General features: G+C 32.3%; 2 protein-coding genes across 4 annotated transcripts; one reads left to right on the forward strand and one right to left on the reverse strand.

Annotated features, from left to right (window-relative positions):
- Nucleotides 1-838: 838 nt before the first annotated feature.
- Nucleotides 839-14,068, reverse strand: LOC106768678. 3 transcript variants are annotated; one of them, XM_022783739.1, is made up of 13 exons: nt 13,914-14,068; nt 13,255-13,355; nt 11,585-11,814; nt 11,239-11,406; nt 10,198-10,555; nt 9,969-10,112; nt 6,349-6,501; nt 6,137-6,253; nt 4,891-4,971; nt 3,737-3,886; nt 1,647-3,287; nt 1,347-1,385; nt 839-1,136 (listed from the first exon to the last, which is right to left on the reverse strand). In XM_022783739.1, exons 1-13 carry the CDS (start codon nt 13,933-13,935, stop codon nt 1,041-1,043), a joined length of 3,300 nt encoding a protein of 1,099 aa, XP_022639460.1. In that variant the 5' UTR covers nt 13,936-14,068; the 3' UTR covers nt 839-1,040. The 3 variants fall into 3 exon arrangements, with proteins under 3 accessions (XP_022639460.1, XP_014509425.1, XP_022639461.1); XM_014653939.2 differs by having other exon boundaries at nt 1,329-1,385; XM_022783740.1 differs by lacking the exon at nt 11,239-11,406 and having other exon boundaries at nt 1,329-1,385.
- Nucleotides 14,069-14,835: 767 nt separating this feature from the next.
- Nucleotides 14,836-23,057, forward strand: LOC106769157. The gene is made up of 9 exons (XM_014654656.2): nt 14,836-15,220; nt 15,300-15,434; nt 15,962-16,072; nt 16,567-16,851; nt 18,260-18,459; nt 18,624-18,882; nt 19,265-19,375; nt 21,212-21,403; nt 22,551-23,057. Exons 1-9 carry the CDS (start codon nt 14,876-14,878, stop codon nt 22,890-22,892), a joined length of 1,980 nt encoding a protein of 659 aa, XP_014510142.1. The 5' UTR covers nt 14,836-14,875; the 3' UTR covers nt 22,893-23,057.
- Nucleotides 23,058-23,806: the final 749 nt, after the last annotated feature.

Consider the following 23,806-nt stretch of genomic DNA (forward strand, 5'->3'; position numbering starts at 1 on the left):
TTGTGCAATTTGGAAATAACTTTTTAAAATACATAAAAAAAGTTTTCTGATTCAATAATTCAGAAGTCACATATTTTAGAGAAAAAAAATATTAGATTGCACAATCAAAAGTCAAACCTTTTTTTTTGCTTTCAAATTATATAATTTAATTTTTTTTTTAATTACTCAATTCATAAGTTCTTTTATTGTAAAAAAATACTTTCAAATGGTATTAATCCAAAAATAAAAAATGACTTTACTGCCAATAAGGACAAGGTTCAGCAACAAGGGGCTACTGTAGCATGAGAAGTTTGGTCCTTTAACCATCCCATGGAGATGCACATAAAAAAAGTATAAAAAAATATAGAAAATTATAAGAGTGCACAAAGAAATGATCCAAAATTAGTTTATTGAATTACCAATTGGTCATTTCTTTTTATACCTCCATAATTTCAACATGGACCACCACAAATTTTATATTTTGGACTATAATTTTTGTATTTCAAATTATATATTCTAAAAAATAAAATAAAATAAAAAAACATTTCAAATTACATATTCTAAAATATAAAATAAAAAACATTTCAAATTATACATTTTGAAGTACAAAATTTAAATATAAAATACAGAATACAGAAACTTATGAGATAATGAAGAAATTTATGAAGATACAGGAAGAAGCTGCCCTATCGGATTTTATAGCCTCTTGAGAGTTGGTATTTTCTCGTTAGTTGTTCTATAAATTGTATTTCGATTTTATAGTACTATATATTATTACTAACAAGCTTACATCTTAGTGTAATTATGCCAATTTATATCAAGAATTTAACAAAGTTTTGGATCCAAAATCATTTTTTCAAAGTCAAACAAATCACACTAATTTAAAAAAAGTAACGGTAAGTGTTATGACATAGACATTGATTTTTGGGAGTCGCAGAAAACAATTCTATTTACTACAAGCATTTTTTTTTTCCTTTTGCTAACATTTTCTTTGAACTAAAGCCATTGCAGTGATAATACTTAATTTACAATTGAAATTCTGTCATATCTACAAAAAAATGTCACTCTTGGGTAGATTTCTCTTGAGAATGATGCAAAACTGGAGAAGAAATCGATCCAAGTCTGTCTGATTGTTGTGATACTATTGCTCCGTTGCCCTACATGATCAAAATATCAACAAGTTAAAGATAGAATATTCCGGAAAACAATATATATATATATATATATATATATATATATATATATATATATATATGCAGCTAATTAAGTCGCATTGGAACTACCTATGTAAAAAAAATTTATTCTCCAGCAAAGAACAACTTTTTATTAAGAATTATAATTCGACTCACCTGCGATGACACTATTACCTGCCCTTGGTTTTCTATAGGATGACTGCTGCTCTGCAACTGCCAAAAAAAAAAGTTGATTTGAGTTCAAACGGAGTTCAGAAAAGTTGTTCCGCAATCTCGCTGTGATAATAAAAATTGTTCATCTAGAATCTGACTCAACCACTGCGTCAATAAAGTCTACTTGAACTTTTATCTGTAGAGGTGCTGGTGCTTCTTATTTTACAAAATTACACATACCAAGTCACTTTATGAACACATATTCGTATTCTCTTTTCCTACTTCCCCAGCTAAGTCCTATAATTTTTATATTTAATGTACCTGGGTTGATGGTTGCTGCTGGTGTGTAATGTGAATAGGGTGTTCTTGCAGCGGAGGTTGCTGCTGTTGATAATATTGCTGCTGCTGAAGAACCTGTTGTTGGAGCTGTTGCGGTTGAAGAGGTTCCAGCAGACTATGTTGGAGTTGCTGTTGGAGCTGTTGTGGTTGAAGAGGTTCCAGTGAACTATGTTGGAGTTGTTGGAGCTGTTGCGGTTGATGAGGTTCCAGCGGACTATGTTGGAGTTGTAGTGACTGTTCCTGCTGGAATGGTTGCTGCTGTAATTGAATATAATGTTGTAGTTGCTGTTGTTGCTGCTGTTGCTGGTAGTAATAGTATTGGCATAACTGACTATACTCTTGGGCATTTTGCACATATCCATATTGGCCATTGCCTTGCATTGGATGTTGTAATACAACTGATGTCACATTGCCTGGTGTTTGAGACTGAGATGAAGTGTTCTGCATCTGCATATTTTGCATAGGCCAACAATGAGCTGCCACTAACCCAGTAGTAGTCGCAGTAGATTGAAACTGATTTTGTCCTGGACTGCATTGCTGAACTTGCAACACAGGTTGAGAGGAGTAATCTGGAGCACCAGCCATTTGTGCACCCCCTTCAGGTGGATGAATCTGTTGTGGAGATAGCTGCTGCCGTTGGTGCTGTTTTCTATCCGTATTTCCCCTATAACCAAATTTGGGTCCTTTAAATTGACCAGCATTTCTCCTTCTATGCCAATTTCCACCACTATTACCAGAAGACCGAGGTGGTAGAAATGGTTTCCTTGATCTCTGGTCTCGGTGGCGTGCTGAATATGGGCCTTTTGTTTCAATGTAAACTTGGTTATAGCCAGAATCTTGAGTGCTAGCAGAGTTGTCCAGATTTATGGTATGACCGCCAATTATTGCTCTAGTATTTTCCTTATGGCTTTCTGGAATTGCTACACACTGCTGAGATACCATTGGTCCTGAATCAGGACATGTGCTTTCCCGGGGTTTCGATGGCATGCTTGTCACAGAATGTGCCTTCAATTCTTCAGACTCAACCTCACATTTTCCCTTGGAAAAATAAGTATTTTCATTTGAGGGTGTTTGAAAGGCATGTGAGGATTGGTTTCCACGGCCAGTTTGACGCAAAAATTCTTCTGATGAAAGATCAGATTCAGAACTATTTTTTAAATTCTTAACAACTCTGGTTGATTCCTCTTTTACTTCCACTAAATGGGAAGATGACACATTATTTTCAGGATCATTCTCCTTTGGTTCCTCAGAAACAGGAAGAGGAAATTCTCTCCTATTTTCTTCTATTTTGTCATTTAATTCCATACTTTGAAGCTTGTATGCATCTGTATCATTAGATCGAGTATTTTTATTTTTCCCCAACAGTGATCCACCATTAGTAGCATCATACTGCGTTTTCTCATCTTTTTTATGTAAATGTTCTTGCAAATCAGAAATAGAATCTCTAGATGCTTGATTGGGAGTGACAATAGAAATCTCTTCACGCTTGTCCATCAAATTAAGCAATTTTCTATGTCTAGCAGATTGCTCATTTAAATCTTTCCGAGCAGAATCTGGAAATAATTTTATGTGCCGATTCCACGCCTTTCTTACATCATGTATAGTTCCGATATAGTCAACAAACTGGTATATTAATATACACATGTTAGAATAAAAATTTCAAGGAATTTAAGCTTACTTCAAGTGGCAAAGGTTTACCAATAGAAATATCAGTATAAAAAGGATCATCACTAGTAAAACCAAAAAAACAATCAAATATTTGAAATACTTTTGTTCTACTCGAAAACTAAATACAAATTTAGGACCCTACAGCGGAACAAAAGATTAGTTTTTACAAGAAATAATAGAGATAAAGTAAAAGCCATAAATCTTTTTCAAGGTGGATACACTATTAGCACAAATAACAGTACTTTCATGCACAAGCATAAGTTTATAAATATTTATAATATTCACTGCTTGAATCTTGAGAAAAATAACTATTTTATAAATACAAAAAAAAAAAAAAAAACTTTATATTACTTACTCCTAAATCATAATGACAGACTATTATATTTGAACTCAAAGAAAATAACCTCCAGGTATAAGTTCGATATATCCTCTGCATCTTCTGCACTCAAACCTTGTGATCCATCAGACCTTGGAGATATTGTATCAGCAATAATTGAATCTATTACAGCCATGTGCTTTGTACCTCCATGCATCATTGAGAACTTTATTAACTCCTGAAAAAGTACTTAAAATCAACTGAAGAAAATTTGTCATGATTTAAATTCAAAAGTGATTTTATCCACACATGCAAAAAATTACCTTCTTAAAATAAAATCATCCCTGGGCTTGTACCTGAAAGCACAAGCTTAACAGAAATAACAATTCTCAAGTGACCAAAACTGTGATCTTGCCTATTTAAGCACTAGCTAATAGTGAGCCTATGTTTCACACCAGCTCAAAAAGAAGGTTGCTGGATGGGCACGTGAATTCATTTTCAACAATGCTACAATCCGGAGGGATATGAACTGCCACTTTCTAGTTTCTCATCTCAGTGTAATAACTTTAAGTGGAAATGAATATTTAGGCAGTTATAATTCTATACTAGAGAATTCTTAGACAGTTATTTTCATATTAATTTCAGATTAGGCAGTTATAGGTTACGAAGTAACACATTGTGGAATATAAGTTCTGTTACATACTTGTATAAGGGTATCAAGATGTCGGATAGTTATTTCCTGTGTTTTAAAGGAGGAAACTCCTTGCTTGAGGGAAATCCTGTGTTAGGGGGACCCTAGTTTTTGTACTCAAATTTGGTCTAAAAACAATTATTTCTATCTTTATTCAGAATTTAGTGTCTATTGATTCAGCCAAACAGGACACCTGGAAACCCATGATTCTTCCTCGTCACATTCTTGGGGGTTTGTCTCAGGTCTCACCATGTAGGTTAGTAGCAACTAAATTTTTAACTTATTCAGTCAGTGTGAATTTGCCCCTCTGAATCCAGCAGCAAGTTGATATGAGCATGGGTATTATGAGGAGCCCACATCAAATACTGCAGAATGTTACGTATAGTATTTAAGTACTTGGTTCTCCACATCTATTGGTTTCAGACCAAGTTGGTTGTTGGTGTCTTGGAAGGATTAGGGTTCTAATCCTTGGAAACTGTATATACAAGCATACTTATCACACCAGCTTCAGATTACGTTTATCTACTTTAAATAAAATATTACAAACATACCTCCAGAAGCAATTTGTTGTGAGGCAAAGTTCTGATACCATCAATTAAGACATCTCTGGCAGCATCCACACTATTTGTACTCTTAAAACCAAGAAAGGAACAGATGATAAACAAAAGTTAGTTAGATACACCTGACAACAGCATTTGTCATAAACGCAACAGATTTTTTCCTGTTTTCCATTTTTTTTTTTAAAAAAAAAAAAAAACACTCTTCTGTCTATAGTTATGATGATATGACTATTTCAACCCTTTTGGCAAGCATTTAATAAAAGTAAAAAATAAAAAGTTAAAAGAATTAATTAACTACTACTGACAACTGCATTCTTCATAAAAGTGACATTCTTTCTTGTTTTCCAGTTCATAGAGCTCTTCATATATTTAAGATATCCCTACATCAATCCTTGGTCAAGCACTTAATAAAAAAGTTCAAGTAACTAATTGAAATGAGTAATAACAGCCTAAAAGTACCCACATAAGTCTTATAATTCTACAAAAGTTATTCTCATTGAATTCCATTCTACAAGGGAGGAGAAAAAAAGTGAAAAGAAGAAAGACTTTCCAAACAATCATATATGTTATGCTTGATTTCTAGTCTTAGAAAGTGGATTTAATGGTAAATCAATCTCACAAAAACTGCCTTGTTAGGTAAATTTTACATCCTCTTATATATTATAATTTGGTCATGTCTTAATCAATGCAGAACTTTCAATAACTCCCTTGCACCGAGGACTGAACATCTTTAGAAGTGTTAAAGAAGCACCTTGCTAACCCCTGAAAATTCCCATCTCACGTTTGTGCCCCTTTTAGATCTTTTATTTTCTTGGGTATGGATGATAGTTCCCATTTTCTATTTTGGGAGGACCCTAGGGTCAGAAATATTTATATTTCTTATACTAGATAATATAAAAAAAAAAATATACCATAAAGAGTTTTCTCATTAAATTAAGGAACTAAATAATGTACCATGTGTTTTTAGCTCAAATTTTTCACAAAGAACAGATTATTCAGTCTGATGAATTTTCCTTTTGTACTTGAATTCTCACAAGTTCTAATTGGATTATCATTAGCGGCGTCCAAAGAACTAAACTTCATCTACAACAATCTAGAAGAAGAAATAATTAGAGGAAAACGAATGTTCTCAAAAGGACAAAAACATTGAGTGATTTCTATCATAATCAAAATATTTATAGTAACAGTCAAAACAAATTGTTAACTTCTTAATAACAGATAAGCACATAATACCTACAATATATTTTAGCCGAGAGAAATGTATGTATAAAATAGGGAGTGCATGTAACTTTTCCTCAGTAGCGGCCCTTTTCAGTGCTTCATTGTATATACTGAAAGCTGACTCTGTATTTCCCTGCAATAAAAAATATAAAGGAGCACATGAAGTCACTTTTTTGTATCTGGGTGTTACCGTTTTTTCTTTGATTGGATTAAAGGCTAATTGCATACCAAACGTTTTTCCATATTAGCTTTTGATATAACATTGTCCACAAAGTCTGAATCTCTCTCTTTACCACTTTGAACATATGCAGCACGAGCAGCAAAAACATCTCCTATTTGTTCCTTAAACCTGGCATTGAATAAATGGATTGATGGCACCCTCTGCAACAAACATGTGATGGAGCTATAAACATTGCAATTAGGGCATGAAAACTATGAAAACTAAGCCTAAAGAAGAAAGGCGCCAAACAAGTTTCAGTAGGTAAAACCTAAGCATGAAGTCAAGAAATAATGGGATTGAAAAGAATTCACTAACCAATTTAAAAATACCACTCAACTTGCCATAAAGAATAGTGGACAAACTTAGTTGAGTTTCCTTTTATTTATCATTAGTAACCTTCCCATCATAAAACCACACACTAGAATATAAAAAACAATGTTATATAGAATTTCCACTCTCCTTTATATAGAACCACGGTATTTTGTTTAGCTTCAGTTGGAGCAGAAGAGGAACAGGAAGAATACATCGGCAATTTTGTGGATTATCATTTTACATGGTTCTCTAACCAAGTGTATCACTTCAATTTCATATTGAACTGTAAGAGAACGTAAAAAGGAATTATCACTGAGTTCAGACACAAGAAAATTGTAGTTTTATGTGGCCACTGTAATCCTCACATGACTTGGATAATCCTTTACAAGTAGGTTTTCTATGGTTGAATTAGGTCACAAATCCAAATTTCAAGAAATTATCAAAGCTTATCCAAAATCCATTATTCGGTCACCCGTATTTGCCTGTACTTTAGATGTTTATTCCTAGAGGTCAATCCTAGGAGTGAGAAGGTGGTTGAAATCTTGCATTGACTAATGATATAGCCAATGTATAATGTTGGACAATCCTATCTTATAAGTCAATTTTTAGGGATTGAAGAAGGTCCTATGCCCAAATTCTCAAGAAGCTCAAAAGACTCACTTGAGGGGTTTATTGAAGTAATAAAACCATTAATGCACCTAGCTTCACGCAACAACTTCAACCTGTGCGAATTTGGTTCTTGATCCCAAGGAAACTTGGCTTTTCCCACAACTCCAACTTCATTCATGCAACTAGCTTCACGTAACAACTCCAACTTCATTTTTTTTTTTTAGTTTTCAGAAGTAAAATTTTGAAGTCCAGGAAAAATTCCCAAAGACAAACATCGACCACTATTTGAGTATCATCCACCAACAATAAAATAAACCTTTTCCAACCTAGAGAAATGAAGATAGGCTAATGTGCTAACTGCATACAAATGGTTAACCACTTGAATGGTTAATTTCCTGAACTTGAAATTTTGTCGACAGATGACTGATGCTTCAAAAAAGTTTGAAGTTAGAATATGATGCTTTGAACCACCCAGTGCCAAATGATCATAACTTGATTTGGAAATTTAATCTTGAGTTTAATTTTATAATTTTAGTGTTTCTTCTCATGTAAATTATGATGTTGCCTTGGTCATGCTAAAATTATGTAGAGAAATCAATTTGGATTGCTTCATTGAAGGTTAAAGGGTAGAAGTTTTTAGAGGATTAAAAACAATTCTAATCAAGTAACACATTATTCAAGTTGCTGGAAAAATAAACGTTTTAATCAATTAAAATCAAGTTTTAATTAGAAATTTTCACTTCAGCCACTTGAGATTTTACAAGATCTCACATTTAACTGATTAAAACGAGTGTAAATTGACTGTAAACTCAAATTAATCCATTTAAATGCCCTTCCCTTGTGCAAGGAATATTTTAATGGATTAAATTCAATTTTAATTGATTAATCCTGCCAACTATATATGAGAGTCATTTCATGTTATTTTCATTGAATCAAATTGAGAAAGATTCAAAATATCTCAAATGCCTAACGAGAGCTCTATTGCTAAAAATAAAAAACACGTTTCTTGGTTTCTTTAGAAAATAAAAAGCTTCAGGATTATTCATGAAAGATGGAGATCAGATTTGAGTCTTTTTCTTTCATTTCTCTTCCAAGAGTTTGTCAAAGTGATCTTGTTCCTTTTTATTACATTCTTGTGTGCAAGTTCTTCATCAAGGTGGTCAAGGTAGTTTTTGGCCAGCATATCAAAATAGTTATTATGATAACATTTAACAAGAAACTGTAAAAGATCTTGTAGAATTCAAGATCTTAGTGTGAGGTAGTTTTTTATTCTAGTTTTATTGTGAGTCTTGTAAAATTTTGGAAGTGAGAGAATTTTGTCTGATCAAAGTTATTAAACAACTAGATGTAACTCTCCTGTAAAAATGAACCAATATAAGTTTTTGGTGTTTATCTTGTGTGTATCTAAACATATTTGAAATTTGAGATAAAACAAGTGTTTTGTAAAATCGAAGGTGAATGACCATCATCGTGGCATTTTTTTAATAGCAAGCGATTTTTTTGAATGTATCTTTGATTTTGTTAAAATATTTGTTTATTACTTGTTAGCTTTAATAAAGATGCTTTTTGGCTGCATACAACTTAAGAGTTAAGGGTCATATACTGTATCCTTTTTCCTTTTATTGTACTTGTTCTCACATTTTTCATACATATAGAAAACATCAGCTGAGCCAAAACTCAGTGATTTTTGTCATACTTAAATTCAAGTGATTTAAAGTAAATACTTCATTTCCAAAATATTTTATAGTTCAAATTCACACCCCTCTTGTATTCAGCCTTGGTTCCAGACTATGATTCTTCCTCTATTAGAAAATAGAAAATTTTTATGGGAGTTTAATAAAAGAAACAGACCCTAAGAGGCTTGAAAGTTCTACCTAGCTTTCCAATGAATCTGCATATCAGAACAAAAGACTCCTTGAAATCAATGATGAGGATAGCACCAAACAAAGGCCAATGACATGAATAAAGATATTCTAAAGCTGCAAAAGTAGGGACAGACATTCAAGAAATATCACAATACCATTACCAAGATGTGCCAAATTAATTGTATTCTCTGCCTCAATAGAACATGACTCAGAATGCAAGAGCCCATCCATTCAAACTCTTAATAAGTTTATGCCTAACACAAGCTTATAGAACCGGCATATAAAATGAGGATTACACCCAACTTATATATTATAATCTAACCTTATTTTTAGTCCATATAGAATCTCCAACACACTCACTCACGCTGAGGAATAAACATCTCGAGCATGAGATCACATATTTATGGTGGCATAGGAAGAACTCATAAAAGTGGCAAAATAGCTCTCAAAGAACTTGCCTAGGATAGGCACTCAATAGCTCTGATACCATCTTAATCAATAGGTTTATGTCTAACTCAACAACATAAAACTAGATGATTACACTCCACTTATATATTATAGTTTGACTTTATTTCTAGTCGATATAGGATCTCCACCACAAACCATTACCTTTTATTTCTTCCTTTTGACTAATACAGTGTCATAACAAATTAGTCTGTGAATCATGGACATCCACTACCGTTTAACATTAGTAAATACTTCATAATTGCATTCTCCAAAATACCTAACCATTGGCTATTATTTCTGAGATTACTATAGAGAAACTCAAGTGCAAAAGAAGCATGAGCAGAAGCAGAGTATTAAAAATAAATTCAATCAACTTGAGGTAAATATGAAGATACCGTCAAATAAATTTCAGTTGCTCGGTCTAAAGAGTAGTTTGCGATTTCTCTTCCTCCCTTGGCTTCCATGAAGTCCACACAACGCATCCAGTATTCAGGATAGTTGGCACACACAATCAAACATCTCTCATAAAGTTTCACAGCCTATCTCAATGGGAGAAAGGAAAGATTTTAGCAAACATTAAAATAAAATAAGTAATTGACAATTTTCTGGGCTGTGGAAAATTACCCAGTCAAAGTCCCCTTGAAGTTCAATAAAATCCAGATAATTATGCCAATTCTGCAATTGATTTGCATCAAGAGGCTGAACATGAAAGTAGTGTCTTCGAATACTAGCCTCAAAGGGACTAATTTTCGAATACAGCTCACATGCATTATGATAAAGCATTTCTCCAATTGCCCTGTACCTTTTTAGGGCTACTGAACTAGTCAATCCAACAGATGAATCCATCATATCTTCGATAATGTGATAAATCTCACCATCCTTGTGACACGTAGTCATAGGAAGTTCACAATCAAAACATGTCTCAGATTGCAATTCATGGTTTCCTATGCCCTCCTCCAAAATGGTTAGTAACTTTTTAAAACTGAAATATAAAACTAATATCTGGTTACCGCATTATTTAAATATATGCATATATAATACAAAAAAGGAACCCACAAACAATACAGCCATATATTAAGCATGCACTCTTTATACAGTTTGATAAGAACAATGATCCATTTGAAACAATACAATATGAAGGTGGAGACTAAAACAAAGATGTAATATCTAAGTAAATACTAAAAAAAAATAAAAGATACGAAGTACAGATTCCAAGAAATGACAAGTAACTGTTGAAAAATTAAATACCTGCTTCCTACTTCCTGTTAAGAATCTGTAATTCCAATTACCATATAAATACCCTTTTGTAAAGTTGTTTTCATTTTTAGTTCTACTGCATAATTAATCAAGAGAAAAAAAATTCCCAGTTAAAAATATAAAGAGCCATGAAGACACTCTTTATGATGTACTGTTGTTAATGAGAATTATATATATCCACACGTAAAGAAACAGCTCATTCAAATCATTTAAATGCAAGATTATATACAATAAATATAAATTATAAACTTCTAAAAATAATAAGTATATAGAATTACTAACGTGAGGTACATAATAATATATTTAAATGTTATTCTGCTCGAAGAACCATATCTACAAAAACTTAACTCAATTTGATTTAAGGTTATAAATTATATTGACTAAGAAGTTTCACAATAAAAGGCATACCTATCATAATACTGGTGCAACTTTTTGGTCGGAAACTTAAGTGTTTGGATATAAATGTGAGCAAGAGAAATCCACTGCTGCTGGGAAAACTCAAAGTGAATATACTTGTCCCACAAGATATGACATAAGTAGTCCTTCCCAACAAAGGAAATGGCTCTAGTGAACAATCTGATTAAAACACATCAAGAAATCATCTCATTTCTTTAGCATAAGCAAGAGTAACAACTTTAGAAGAGGTGATAGTGTGGAAACATAAGCATACTGCTAGGATAAGTTCACCTAATCGATTATCCAAACAGTTTCTACTACCATGTGTGCACACATCCCATTACTTAACTGTACTTACCTCCGAATATCAGATGGGTCCTCAAAAGCTGACATGCCAAAGCTGCAGTAATCAAACCACACACCAACAGAATATGTTGCTGCCAACACAGCTTTTTCAAACACTTCAACAACCTTATCTGTGGTGGATATGCATGTCATGTGGGCAGCATACTTCCTCCAATACCCATGACACAAAGGAAATTTGGACAAGAAATTATTATAAACCAAACATATCTTGTCCACATCAGCCTGCACAAATTGAAGAAAATATATTATTGACTTAATCTTTGTTGTACCCATAAATCCCATAATCACAATGAATCAACACTAAGATGCAAAATAGAAAGATTCATCACAAAGTATGGCATTGGAGCTAAACTGTCTTTCACTATAACTACATACGTCACATTATATTTCAAGACAGGTAGAAAAAAAATTATTAGTATGTTGATATAGAAGCATAAAGCTTGAAGATTTGGTCCCTCCAACCACCATGTGCAGAACCATGGGTGTCAATGACGATCTGATCTTGGGCTTAAGTTGTAAATTTTATGTTTAATATGTTGTAAGTGATATCTCTATCATTGGTATTGCATAGATGACGTACAAATTTGTTTTGAAGTGTCTTGACCAAGTTTAAAATGACCAATGTTGTCTTAATGGAATAAAAATCTTTTTGATCTATTAAAATGTTTTTCAAGTCCTTTGGAATGGCAGGAGGACATTTTAATTTATTAAAATCACTTAAACCTTTAATCAATTAATTTCACTCAAACCTTTAAAACTGGAAACTTCTCCTTGGTTTACTTGATTAAATCACAATTTAATCCATTAAGATCACTTAAAGACCCATAGAGATTTTAGTGGATTAAAAATATGAATTAATCAATCAAAATTGGTCTTCAGGGCTACAAATTCTGTTCAAATGAATTAAATCTATCAACTTTATATAAGAGAATTATCGCCTATCTTCATTGATGGAATTTGGAGAAGTTTCATAATCATTCTAAACACTTGAGAAGACCCTATAGTTCAGAGAAACACTTCCCTAACTTGTTTTACAAAATTAATGATTGAGTGAATCACATGGCAATTCACCTTTGTATTTTTTTCTTCTCGTCTTGTTCTACAACTTGTCCTAGTGATCTTCCAGTGTTGTCAGGTTGTTTCTTGTGATAGGGTTTCACAAGTGATCTTGTAGGGTTTAAAATTTTCCTATGTGATTGTAAGAGATCTTGTAGGATTCAAGGTTCTAGTCTTTGTATATTCTTTCTAGTTTTCTTGTGTTAGTAGCATAAAACTTCAAGGTGATTAGGCAACTAAATGTAGCTTTTCTTGTTGTGAAGGTGTATCAGTATAATTCTCGGTATTCTTCTTCTTCCCTTTACTCTTGCATATTAAATTTGAATTGAAACTCTTTTGTATGCATAAGTTTTATTGTAAAGATTAAAAAACATTATCTTGAGATTTAGTGAAGCCTGAAGAACATTATCTTGGCAATCATCCAACATTTTAGACAATCAACAAAGATAATAATTTAATTAATTAATTTGTTTAGTTAAACTAAATTAATACAGCCATATAATACAATGCACATCAAACATAAGTTTGTTATGTTGATCTCCATAACAAATGAAAAATAATGGAAGAAAAACAATTACCATTTTAAGTTATTGCAATCAAACTTACCGGATATAATTTCTCAACCTCTGAAATCAGCAAAGTCCATTCATCAAAACCTGATAAGCCCTTAGAAATAACTTCTTGAAGATCGAGAATGCCATCAATACCTTCAAAAAACAATGAAATAAATGACAACCCCAACTCGGTGTCATTGTTACTAACTTTCTGTGTTGAAAAGATTGATGGGACGAAGAAATAACCTTTACAGAACATGGAGAGATAACTAAAATGCAATGAAGTAACGAATAAATATGCATCTCTTAATTAACAACTAATCTCCAAAAAAAATGGTGAAGAAAAAAAATACAAGAAGGTTCCGAAAAAATAAAGGGTAGTGAAGGAAGGAAGTACAAAGTACAAATAAGAACATTATCTTGCTCAATGAAACATTCCAATGCGCCATAGCATTTCTATTTGCTTCATAAATTGGCAGATTTTCTAAAGGAATCAATTCAACTGCACTCTAATATAATCTCAGTGGCGAACTAATTACACGCACAGGTCCAGATTCTACTGTGTTTAAATAGTCCAACTCAGAAAAGGGAGAACCGCACGTATAAGACGAATAAAATGCACAATAACAATTATTATTATTATTATTATAACGAGCATTCATACAAACAAATGAACAAATCAGAAAATGAAGAAGAACAAGAAAAGATTACCTGACGAAAGTATTGGTGCCATTAGAGAACGATGAGAGAGAATACAGGCACCACCCAGCACCGTCGTCGAGGTGAGAGTAAGAATTAAAAGATAGATAGGTTCGAGTTTTCGCCCGTTCCCCACTCCTCTCGCTGTGTGAGTTCTTCTGCTTTATTAATTTCTACCTCTTTTCATTAATTTATTTTTTTGTTACTGTTAAATAAACAAATGATATTTACGAGAAATAAAAAATTGTTACATCAAAATAGTTGGTGTTTTTGTGTTATTAAAGAAAACGTGTTGTAATTATTTTAATACAGGAGTAATTTATATAAATTATACATAATAAATTGTTGCTCTTATTAAATTGCTTAATTTTAATATTCAAAAAGAAATCTCCTAAGTCTTCCTAAATTAATTAAAATTATATTCTACCATATTATGTAAGCATTTGTTTGATTGTTTAAATGAGTTGAATTATGATTAAAATGACTAAAATAGTTTGATTGAATGGCTAAAATAGTGATAAAGATCAAAATAAAGTAAAAATAAATAAATAAATAAATAAGAAAATATGCATTTAAAATAATGTAAAAAAAGTAATGATAAAAAATATTCCGATGTTTTATGATTACTTAAATTACTTACTGATTGATAAAATCAATGGATAAAAAATCTAAAGTTTAACCCAACAATACTATCTGTGTTGAAGACATAATTTTAAAAAAAAGGTCAGATTATATGTGTAATTTTTATTAAATAATACCGAATTAATAGCTGATTACAAAACCTTGTAAGATACTACGTTGGAAAGCAAAAGCATGAATAATTATATGAAAATAAAACATATAAAAATGATTTTTGTTTTTTAAATAATAATTTAAATTTATAATATAAACACATATGATATTTTTCCCTGCAACTTTTATATTGTGATTAATATTTGTGTGTGGTTTATCGTTGCGAAAACAGGGAACAGAAAATGAAGATACAGGCACTGTCACCGCTTCTCCAACGCCCGTTTCAGCCTCTATTTCCTCCGCTTTTTCTTGGATTCACTTTCAAACCTTCTTTTCTAACTCCAACCAAACACGCCCTTTTATTTTCACGTTCTTCGAGGTCAGCTAAGTTTCGTCCCTCTTTTGTAACGGTTACAGAAACCGAAGGGGTTGTTATTGACGACGGCCACACCGAACCGGGCTTAGTAAATGACGGCGACAACGAGCTGGGCTTCGTTAACATTGGCTACATATCGAGTGTTCATGGTATTCAGGGAGAGATTCGCGTGAAACCAGCCACTGATTTTCCTGAACTGCGTTTTGCCACTGTAATGTTTATTTTCTGTTCTTTTATTGCATTTGTCGATATTTAAAATGCTAAGTAACCTTGTGTGTTGTGTTGAGTAGCCTGGGAGAAGATGGCTGAAGAGCAAGGTTTTGGGTGGACAAAGCATTCAAGAAGTTGAGCTGGAGGAAGGTAGAGAACACCCTGGACTAAAGAGTTGGATACTCAAATTCAGAGGAATTGACACAGTGGAACAGGTTTTTTCCATACACTGCCTAATATTGAAAATTTTGTTTTACTAGCCTATTATAGTCATGCATGGACTATAGAGTTTGATTTCAATGTAAAGCTTTACGTAACTAATAAATTTGGTCCTGAAAGTTATTGGAATAAGTTAAAAGGAGCTTATCTTTATAAGTCAGGCTTATTGAAAATAAACTAACAGAAAATAACTCATGTCGGAGTCATCAGCTATTTTCCTGAGCCCAAATAAGCTATCTCTAAGCTCGTATAAATGTCCCATATGTCTCTTTATATGTTAATTCAAGAAAGAGGAAGCACCTTAGAGAACATATCTTTGACTAATCTTATTCCAAAGTCAGTTTTGATGCAACAATAACAAACACAGATGCTACATTTTCTTACAATAATTGCTTCTCGTCTTTATTGCCCCTGGAAAGGAATCGAGCACTTGTGCTTCGGAATGGAAGCGTCAAGTTTCCAATATTGACACAGCCCATTTGTACAATGTTTTTTGGCCTTTGCTAATCGATACATAGTGCAGGCTAAGATGCTTATTGGATCTACGTTGCTGGTGACAAAAGAAGACAGGCCGGAATTAGAGGAGGGTGAATTTTACACACATGATTTGATAGGAATGAAAGTATTTATGAAGGTTTGTTCTTATCAATCACAAATCTTGCGTATATATGAAAACAAACCACTTTACCTCCCCTTATTTATTATTTAAATTGTTGCTAAAGGTTCACCTATTAATAAAATAAAAATTATCCCTCACATATTGATCAGTTGTTTCTCTGTAATTTTGTGATTCTCAGCTGTGTGCTGTTATGACAGAAATGCAAACTGTTTGCAGTATAGTTTATACTCTTCCATAAAATAGGATTGTTCCTTTTCTATTGAGCTGTTTTCTAGATACATATCTGAGTGCTAGGTGCCCAGTTGTACCAAAGATCCAGCAAATGAAATGCCAAGTGCTAATATAGTGGTAAAAATAATGAAAAAGGCTACTATAAATAACTTATAGATATTGTTATGTTGATATGTATGAGCTTTGAATTTTCTACTCTGATATCTTTGTCACCTTATAATGAGTTTTTAATCCTTAATGCAATTTTTGAAGGTGTTGACCATGCTTGTTCCTATCAGGAAAATGGAACACTTGTGGGAACTGTTGTAAATGTTTTCAATAGTGGAGCCAACGACCTACTACAAATTGCACTTGATTCATCTTTTGATATGCTTGATAAGAGTGGCAAGTCAAAGTCTGCAGGAACAGATGTATCTGGTCAGCTTGTTTTGGTACCTTTTGTTGAAGCCATTGTTCCAGATGTTGATATGAAAAGAAGAGAAATGCATATTACACCACCTAAGGGACTCCTGGAGTTAAATTTACGATTTGATGGGAGGTCCAAAAAAGAAAGGCGCCAACTTGTGAGTCATACTGTTGTGATACTTTATTACTAATTTGTTACTGTAAGTAGTTTTTTTTGCCACTGAATATATGTTTGAATTTTTGGAAAACTCAATATACTTCCCTGAAATAGAACTGATACAATCAGAATGTATAAATAAAAGTAGAAGAATAATTTTGTACATTAATATGGCCTAAAAATCAGGAAAACAATTACTCCTATAACTGTTCTAGCTAGAAAGAACGAAAGAAAAACTCTAGTTACATCAAATCTTATTATTATTATTATTACCATACATTAGAAGACATTAATTCTAATTGATTTCCATATATCAAATCTCTTGATTCTGGTTTCTTTCTGTAATTTTCAACAATATTATATTAGTATTAATTCTAAACCTAAACTAATTCCATGTCAACCTCCCCCTCAAGTTGGGTCATTAATGTCAATCATGCCCAACCTGAATCTCAGGTGCTCATAATTTGCTGTTGGTAAAGCCTTGGTCAATATGTCAGCAATTTGATGAATTTTAGGAGTGTGCAAAAGTTTAGTTATCTCATTATCGACAACAAGGTTTTAAATTAAGGGTTTTAGAAGGCATTTTGTTCGCTTGGTAGGCTGAAGAAAGGACTACTTCACCCCAAAAAGTGACTTGGTGTATTAGTTGATACCATGAGTGATCTAGTAACTTCCTTGAGGTGTTTATTTGTTACAATGAGTTCACACATGAAGTTTAGTACAGAATGTCATACTTGAGAAGGTACTCACTAATAGAATTATGGAGACACTCCTTCCCATTGTCAATTTTAAGGACTTGAATGTTGGCTTGAAACTGAATTTGGATCATTTCATAGAAATTTTAAAAAACCATCACCATTTCTGAATTTTCTTTCATTAGGAACACCCATACAACCCTTATTTGATCATATATGAATGTCACAAACTACTTCGAACCAGTGACATTGTTAACTCTAGAAGTCTTCTATACATGATTCTGAATTAATGAAAATGGGTATGATGGTTTATACTACTGATAGGATGTCCTAGGTGATAGTTTCCATAACACTGATCAAATTAGAATTTTTATTCAACGAAGTGGGAAACAACTTTTTCAAATAAGCAAAATTATTGTGTCCTAGATAGTACCATATCATCACATCATCTTTGGAAGAAACCCCATGGGCTATCTTGATGTTTTTGTTTTGATCTTCTGCTCAAAGCTTTGCTTCCTTAGCATTGCCAATCTACCTGTGTCCAGATCCTGAAATTCACACATGTGGAGAACAAATTCAATAACGCTTTAAATCTCTGATAATTTACTGATGGAGAGTAAGTTGCTGTCCAATTTCAGTACATATGAAACTTATTCAAGAGTGATGTTGCGAATATAATCACAAAACCTTTACCATCCACTTTAATGGTGTCAGGAATGGAAAGAAAGAAAAAAGTTTCAAAAGCGTCTCATTGCAGCAAAAAAGAAACTCTCTGAAATGGAGCAAAAACATGTATTTCAAGGATATCACCATGGAGAGAAAGATCAATGGAGCTTGCTTAGTGATCAGATTGTTAGTGTAAACTCCAAATTGCTCGAGGAGGCGTTACAAAGTCTTGAACGTCCAGCAAAGAGGCAAGTTAATATGACAATAACAACAATGAAGCTTGTCTTTACTAATTTAATAATTTTTGTCACCAATTCCTTACCCATTTTTATTGAAAAAGGAAAAAATCGTTTTATATGTGTGTGGTTTCATTTGCTGGAATTTTCATTTGTATTTTGATTTTTTTAATCAGATGGACAGTAGCGGAGTTGACCAGTGCCATAGAAGCAAAGCTTATAAATTCCATCCAATTATCAGAGGAATATTTCTCAAATGGAAGTGAAAATAAGTTGGTTAGAGATATGCAAGAGAAGGGACATAAGCTCTTGTCTGAGGGCAAAATGGCTACTGTCTTTCTCTTGAATGAAAAAGAGCATCAGGGGAACATTTATGACTCTAACTTCGTAGAAAATGAAGCAGTTGACACTTCAATTCTTCAAATGTTTCAAAAGGTATTGAATTTTTTTCAAATATTTACTCTCTTGTTAATATCCTTCTAGTGATGATTAATTGTTGCAAAAATCAATTTATTCCGTGATCCATCAGATGGATCTTGTCTATTAATCTAATCACAACAAAGTAATAATCTCTTCTACAAATACTCGAACAAATCATAAAAATGCCATCATTTAAAGTTTTGTTATTCATGTTAACTTCATTTCCACTATATTTTAAGAGAAGATACTATCCTCTATCATATTCTTCCTTTTTCTACCTTGTGATACAACTAAAGCTTGTTTGCAAGGTATTATATGCATAAATAACCAAGTAACATTTGGAGAGACTATATACAGAATAGTTTTTCTTCATCTAATAAATTTTCATCTTTTGCAGATCAAAGGACGTGTTTCTGTGCCTTTAATATTGGTTTCCTCAGCCCAACAAATTCTGTCTTTAAGAGATCTGTTTACAAGCAACAATTACTTCGCTTTTGACTCTGGAAAGGTTCATGTCATAAAGCATCTCTTTTTATGTTGTGTATTATCTTAAATAGATATGTGCTCAGGTTTTTTAGTTTGGCATATCTTTGTTCTATCCCAAGTTACATATACTTAAGGTTCAGAATCTTTTACTGAAAGAAAACGTTGATATGGCTTTAGTATCCACATTACCTTGGCTTTCATCTTTAAACGCTAGTTTTCCTTTACTTCTTGATCTAACAACGTTTTTTCCTGTCTCCTGGTCAATATTTTGCTATGAGTGAGATGTCTGAAAAGAAACATGTTAGCTCTAGAAAAGAGGTTGAATAAAGCATAAAAACACTTTGCGAACTTTTCATAAGATGGTAGTGACTAGATGGTCTGCGAATGATTGTCTTATAGTTGAAAAGGATGTCAAAAAAGTTTTGGCAAACAGCTTGGAAAAAACATCTAAAAACTAGTACGAGAGCAAAAGATGAGGTAGTGAAACACTTTAATCTTTATATTGGTTCAATTCTCCTTTTTGCAAAAGGTTCCACTAATCGAAAAATTATTTCAAGTATTCTCACTGTCACCTCTAATTTTCAACAAATACAAAAGGTACTCTTGGTTATCCATATATGTCCAACTAAGATAAGGAATACAAGTACTCTTGTTTCATTAAGTCACTTCTTGCCTTCCCAAACTGTCACTTCCTGTTACAACAAAAGAGTTGTTTATAAGATATAAAGATATCTCTGATGAAAGGATATACAAATACGAATTCCTTGTGAGAGATATACTTCTCAGAAAGAAATAGCACTTAGATAGTTTTTTGCTTGGCCGCACAATACATTGATCTTAAACGTAGAATCATTATTTGGTTTTGCATGGCAAGTCTTCTATTTATGTGTCTCGAATATGATTGTTGTGAGTAGTTTGTTGATCTTTTGTTATGTGTCAGAGTTGTGAGTAGCTGACAAGATTTCCACTACACTAAACTTGAATTTTACCATACCTTGTTTGGAACATGCTTTCCTTATACTGACAGCACTATTTTAAGCATATGGGAATGTGTAACTCAACACTGTGATGGTTTCGCATGGTGGTCCAGTAGATTGGAATATATTCTTCTTATGCCGGAGCATTAGAAGAGCATCTTCAACTCGTGCGGATGAGACACTATTTTAAGCATACAACAGCAGAAAGTAGCTCTATTAGAGCCTTTATGGGAATGTGTAACTCAACACTGTGATGGTTTCGCATGGTGGTCCAGTAGATTGGAATATATTCTTCTTATGCCGGAGCATGTATAGTCTTAGCTTTACAGCACGCGCGCACACACACACTCTCGTCAAAACTAGGCATTATTTATTATGCTTAAGATTAGGATAGATCACACACACACTCATCAAAACTAGGCATTATTTATTATGCATATTATGCTTAAGATTAGGATAGATCACACACACACTCATCAAAACTAGGCATTATTTATTATGCTTAAGATTAGGATAGATCAAATTGTCTCATGACCAGATCGATTAGCTTTAACAATGTCATCATCCAGCCATATTAGCTTATTCTGGGGACGTGTAAAGGATGGAATATGTTGTTTGCACACTGGCCCATTGCTTGGAAACTGAATTTTTCAATATTGCAAGTAACCTTTAACTTCTTATGGTATTTACCTTTAAAGATTTCGTTATGTCTACCATGAACGATAATATCTTACACTCAGTCTAGTGATGCAAGCATCAACATTCAATTGGTGCACAAAATAGCATTAACTTTTTTTTTTAAATATAATTCTAGTTTGGAAGTCTTCTAATGATTGCATAATTCACTTCTCTCTTGACTTCATGTTTTAACCCTCTTTCAGGTATGGTTTTTGGAGGAAGAGAAGCTCCCAGTAGTTAGCAGCTTGCCTGAGGGACAGAACAAATATAAGATTTTAATGAAATCACCTTGGGAAATACTCCAATCTCCTGTTGGGTCTGGAGGACTTGTTAGCTTGTTTTCAAAACATGGCATTGCAGATAATCTTATTGACATGGGTGTTGAGTACATTGAGGTTAGATTTTTTTCTCTCTATATTGAGATTTGTAAGGATTATACTTTTAGTTTTTAAGCTGTAAAAACAGAGTAACATAATACTTTTACTTCGACTCATTATTGCAATCTCTATTGCTTCAGCATTTTAGCCAAATAGGTAAATAAAGTTCAGATGCTGGTATTGATTCTCTGATTTATTTTTTTTTTTCTGTCTGGGTTGTTCTTACACTTGGAGATGCTTAAATAGTTTTTCGACGTTTCCTTTGTGCACAAAAATTATTCAGGACTCTGTTTCAATAATATTAATATAAGGATATATGTGAAAATGCAGTCATTATTACCTCTTGCGATATATAGTCAATCATTCTCTAATGAATTAAAGAAAAATCATTTTTTTAAGGCAGTCTTCTTTTTCTTGTTTAAATATACCACTTTGAGATGCTTATATTTTAAGGCCGCAGTCCTTGGGGTCCTGTCTTTCTGTGCCTATGTTTTTGTTGAAGAATTGCAGATATTTATTGCATTATATGGTTTTAGTTCGTTTTTTTTTTTATTTACTATTTTTCTTTATATTAATAGATGTAAGAGATTTTCCAAATTTACTCGTGCCCTGTTTCTCTATCGAACTAGTGTACCTTTTTTAAAAGAAGCATGAGAACTTTCTCAGGTGGATGAAGTTGTTATTTTGTCCAAAGTTGTTCATTTCTATTTATTTGTAAGCTTTCTGTGCCAGAGGACATATACACATGCTGCTGTTAATTTTCTTAGAAGTAAGCTTTGTTGCTATAATCAGGAATGAATCTACAATACTGTGCTGAAATACTGAATTAAAATTAGACATTTAACAATCTGTTCTATTTTAGGTTTAGAAAGATTATAGGTATGTTTGGATAAATTTTTCCATAAACATTCATAAGGAAAAAATAAAATTAATTGTTCCGCTAAAATCAACTTATGCACTTAAACATTTATAAAAACTTTTGCATCTAACTTCTCCAAAAGTTATTCATAAACTAGTTCGTTTTACTTTATTTTTAACTCATGGGAGAATCTTAATTGATTTTAGTGTTTATAGTAAATTGGTATGAGCAAAAAGCTATATTTATTCTTCATTGATATTTAATGGCCATATACTTTCCTTGGTTCATTTCTTCTGTACCTTGTAGTTATGCTGCCCAAGTGAAAAAAATGCTGGGGGAAACTCATTGCTTCTTGGGTTAGTTAAATCACGGGAAGCCAAAATTGGGATGCAAATTCGGCCTGCGATAGCTGATTCGGAAAAATATTTTGACGTGATATTGTCATTGGACTTCGTCAAGAAGTTGCAGAGCAACAAACTCCAATTCGATGCAATCCCAAGGGCACATTCCTTTGTTGAAAAAGTTGACAAAGAATGGGTTACTGTCACCGCGTCTACCCCCAATTCATTTGAGCTTTCTTGTAGTATATATAGTTACTTGAATGCATGTTCTTTGGATAAGGTTTCTATTGTGGAGGTTAGAGAATAATTCAATGAATTGTATAGTGATAAGGATTATTGGATAGTGTTTCGTAATACTCGTGTAAATGAGGAAAAAAGAAATAGCAAACACCAGATTCATCCTTATTTTATGAAAGAGATTACTGAAATTGGATATGATTTTCAGTCAATGACGGTACCTTCTTTCTGTGAATTGTCGAATATATGAATTTATTTTTAATTTTGATATTTACTTTTAAAGTTGACTGTTCTAGCTAAGTATTCAAGGTTTTTTTTTTAAGTTAATAGTTGTTTGACAAATGATAATATAAAATTATGCCTAGCTCAATATTAGAAAGTCAGGTCATAAGAGTTTATAAGGTCAGGATTGTATTCTGTTTATATATTTATATATTATATAATTTGATTTTGTTCTTAGTTAAAGTTACATTTCTAGATCAAGCAATTTGAAATTCATTAATTTATAAATTATACAATTCAGAATTTATTTATAGATGATATAATATATTTTAGAATGTATAATCTAAAATACATTTTTATATTACACAATCCTTAATACATTTATGAACATGCGTATATGCACATAGTATTATGTATTTCGAGATGATATTTGAATTACTTATAACTTTTCCTTTTTTTATTTATTTTACATTTTATTTTCATATACAATACAACATGAAGTAACGTTTGGTATCATTATTCTTATTTGTATATTTATTTATATTCATATTATTATTTATATTATTATTATTTTAATATTTGTAATAGTTAAATATATTTCTTAAATTTATTTGGACAAATATAATAACAATTATATTACCTTTCTAAAAAAACAAAGAAACACATACTAGTTATTATATTCTAAAAGTTTTGTTCTAAAAATCTAATTCTAAAAATTAAAGAAAAGTTATTGTGAAACATTTTCAAAATGGATAATGACGA

This window comes from Vigna radiata, chromosome 7, assembly GCF_000741045.1.
Source record: "Vigna radiata var. radiata cultivar VC1973A chromosome 7, Vradiata_ver6, whole genome shotgun sequence".
Taxonomy (NCBI): domain Eukaryota; kingdom Viridiplantae; phylum Streptophyta; class Magnoliopsida; order Fabales; family Fabaceae; genus Vigna; species Vigna radiata.

Excerpts from the sequence above, each read along its gene's own strand:
- LOC106768678 (XM_014653939.2), bottom strand. The coding sequence starts at position 13,935 with ATGGCACCAATACTTTCGTCAG. Across the intron at positions 11,815-13,254 it reads AGGTTGAGAAATTATATCCG|GCTGATGTGGACAAGATATG; the intron begins GTAAGTTTGATT and ends CAATTTGTGCAG. Across the intron at positions 6,502-9,968 it reads CAACTGAAATTTATTTGACG|AGGGTGCCATCAATCCATTT; the intron begins GTATCTTCATAT and ends TGTTTGTTGCAG.
- LOC106769157 (XM_014654656.2), top strand. The coding sequence starts at position 14,876 with ATGAAGATACAGGCACTGTCACCGCTTCTCCAACGCCCGTTTCAGCCT. Across the intron at positions 15,435-15,961 it reads GAATTGACACAGTGGAACAG|GCTAAGATGCTTATTGGATC; the intron begins GTTTTTTCCATA and ends TACATAGTGCAG. Across the intron at positions 18,883-19,264 it reads TTCTTCAAATGTTTCAAAAG|ATCAAAGGACGTGTTTCTGT; the intron begins GTATTGAATTTT and ends CATCTTTTGCAG.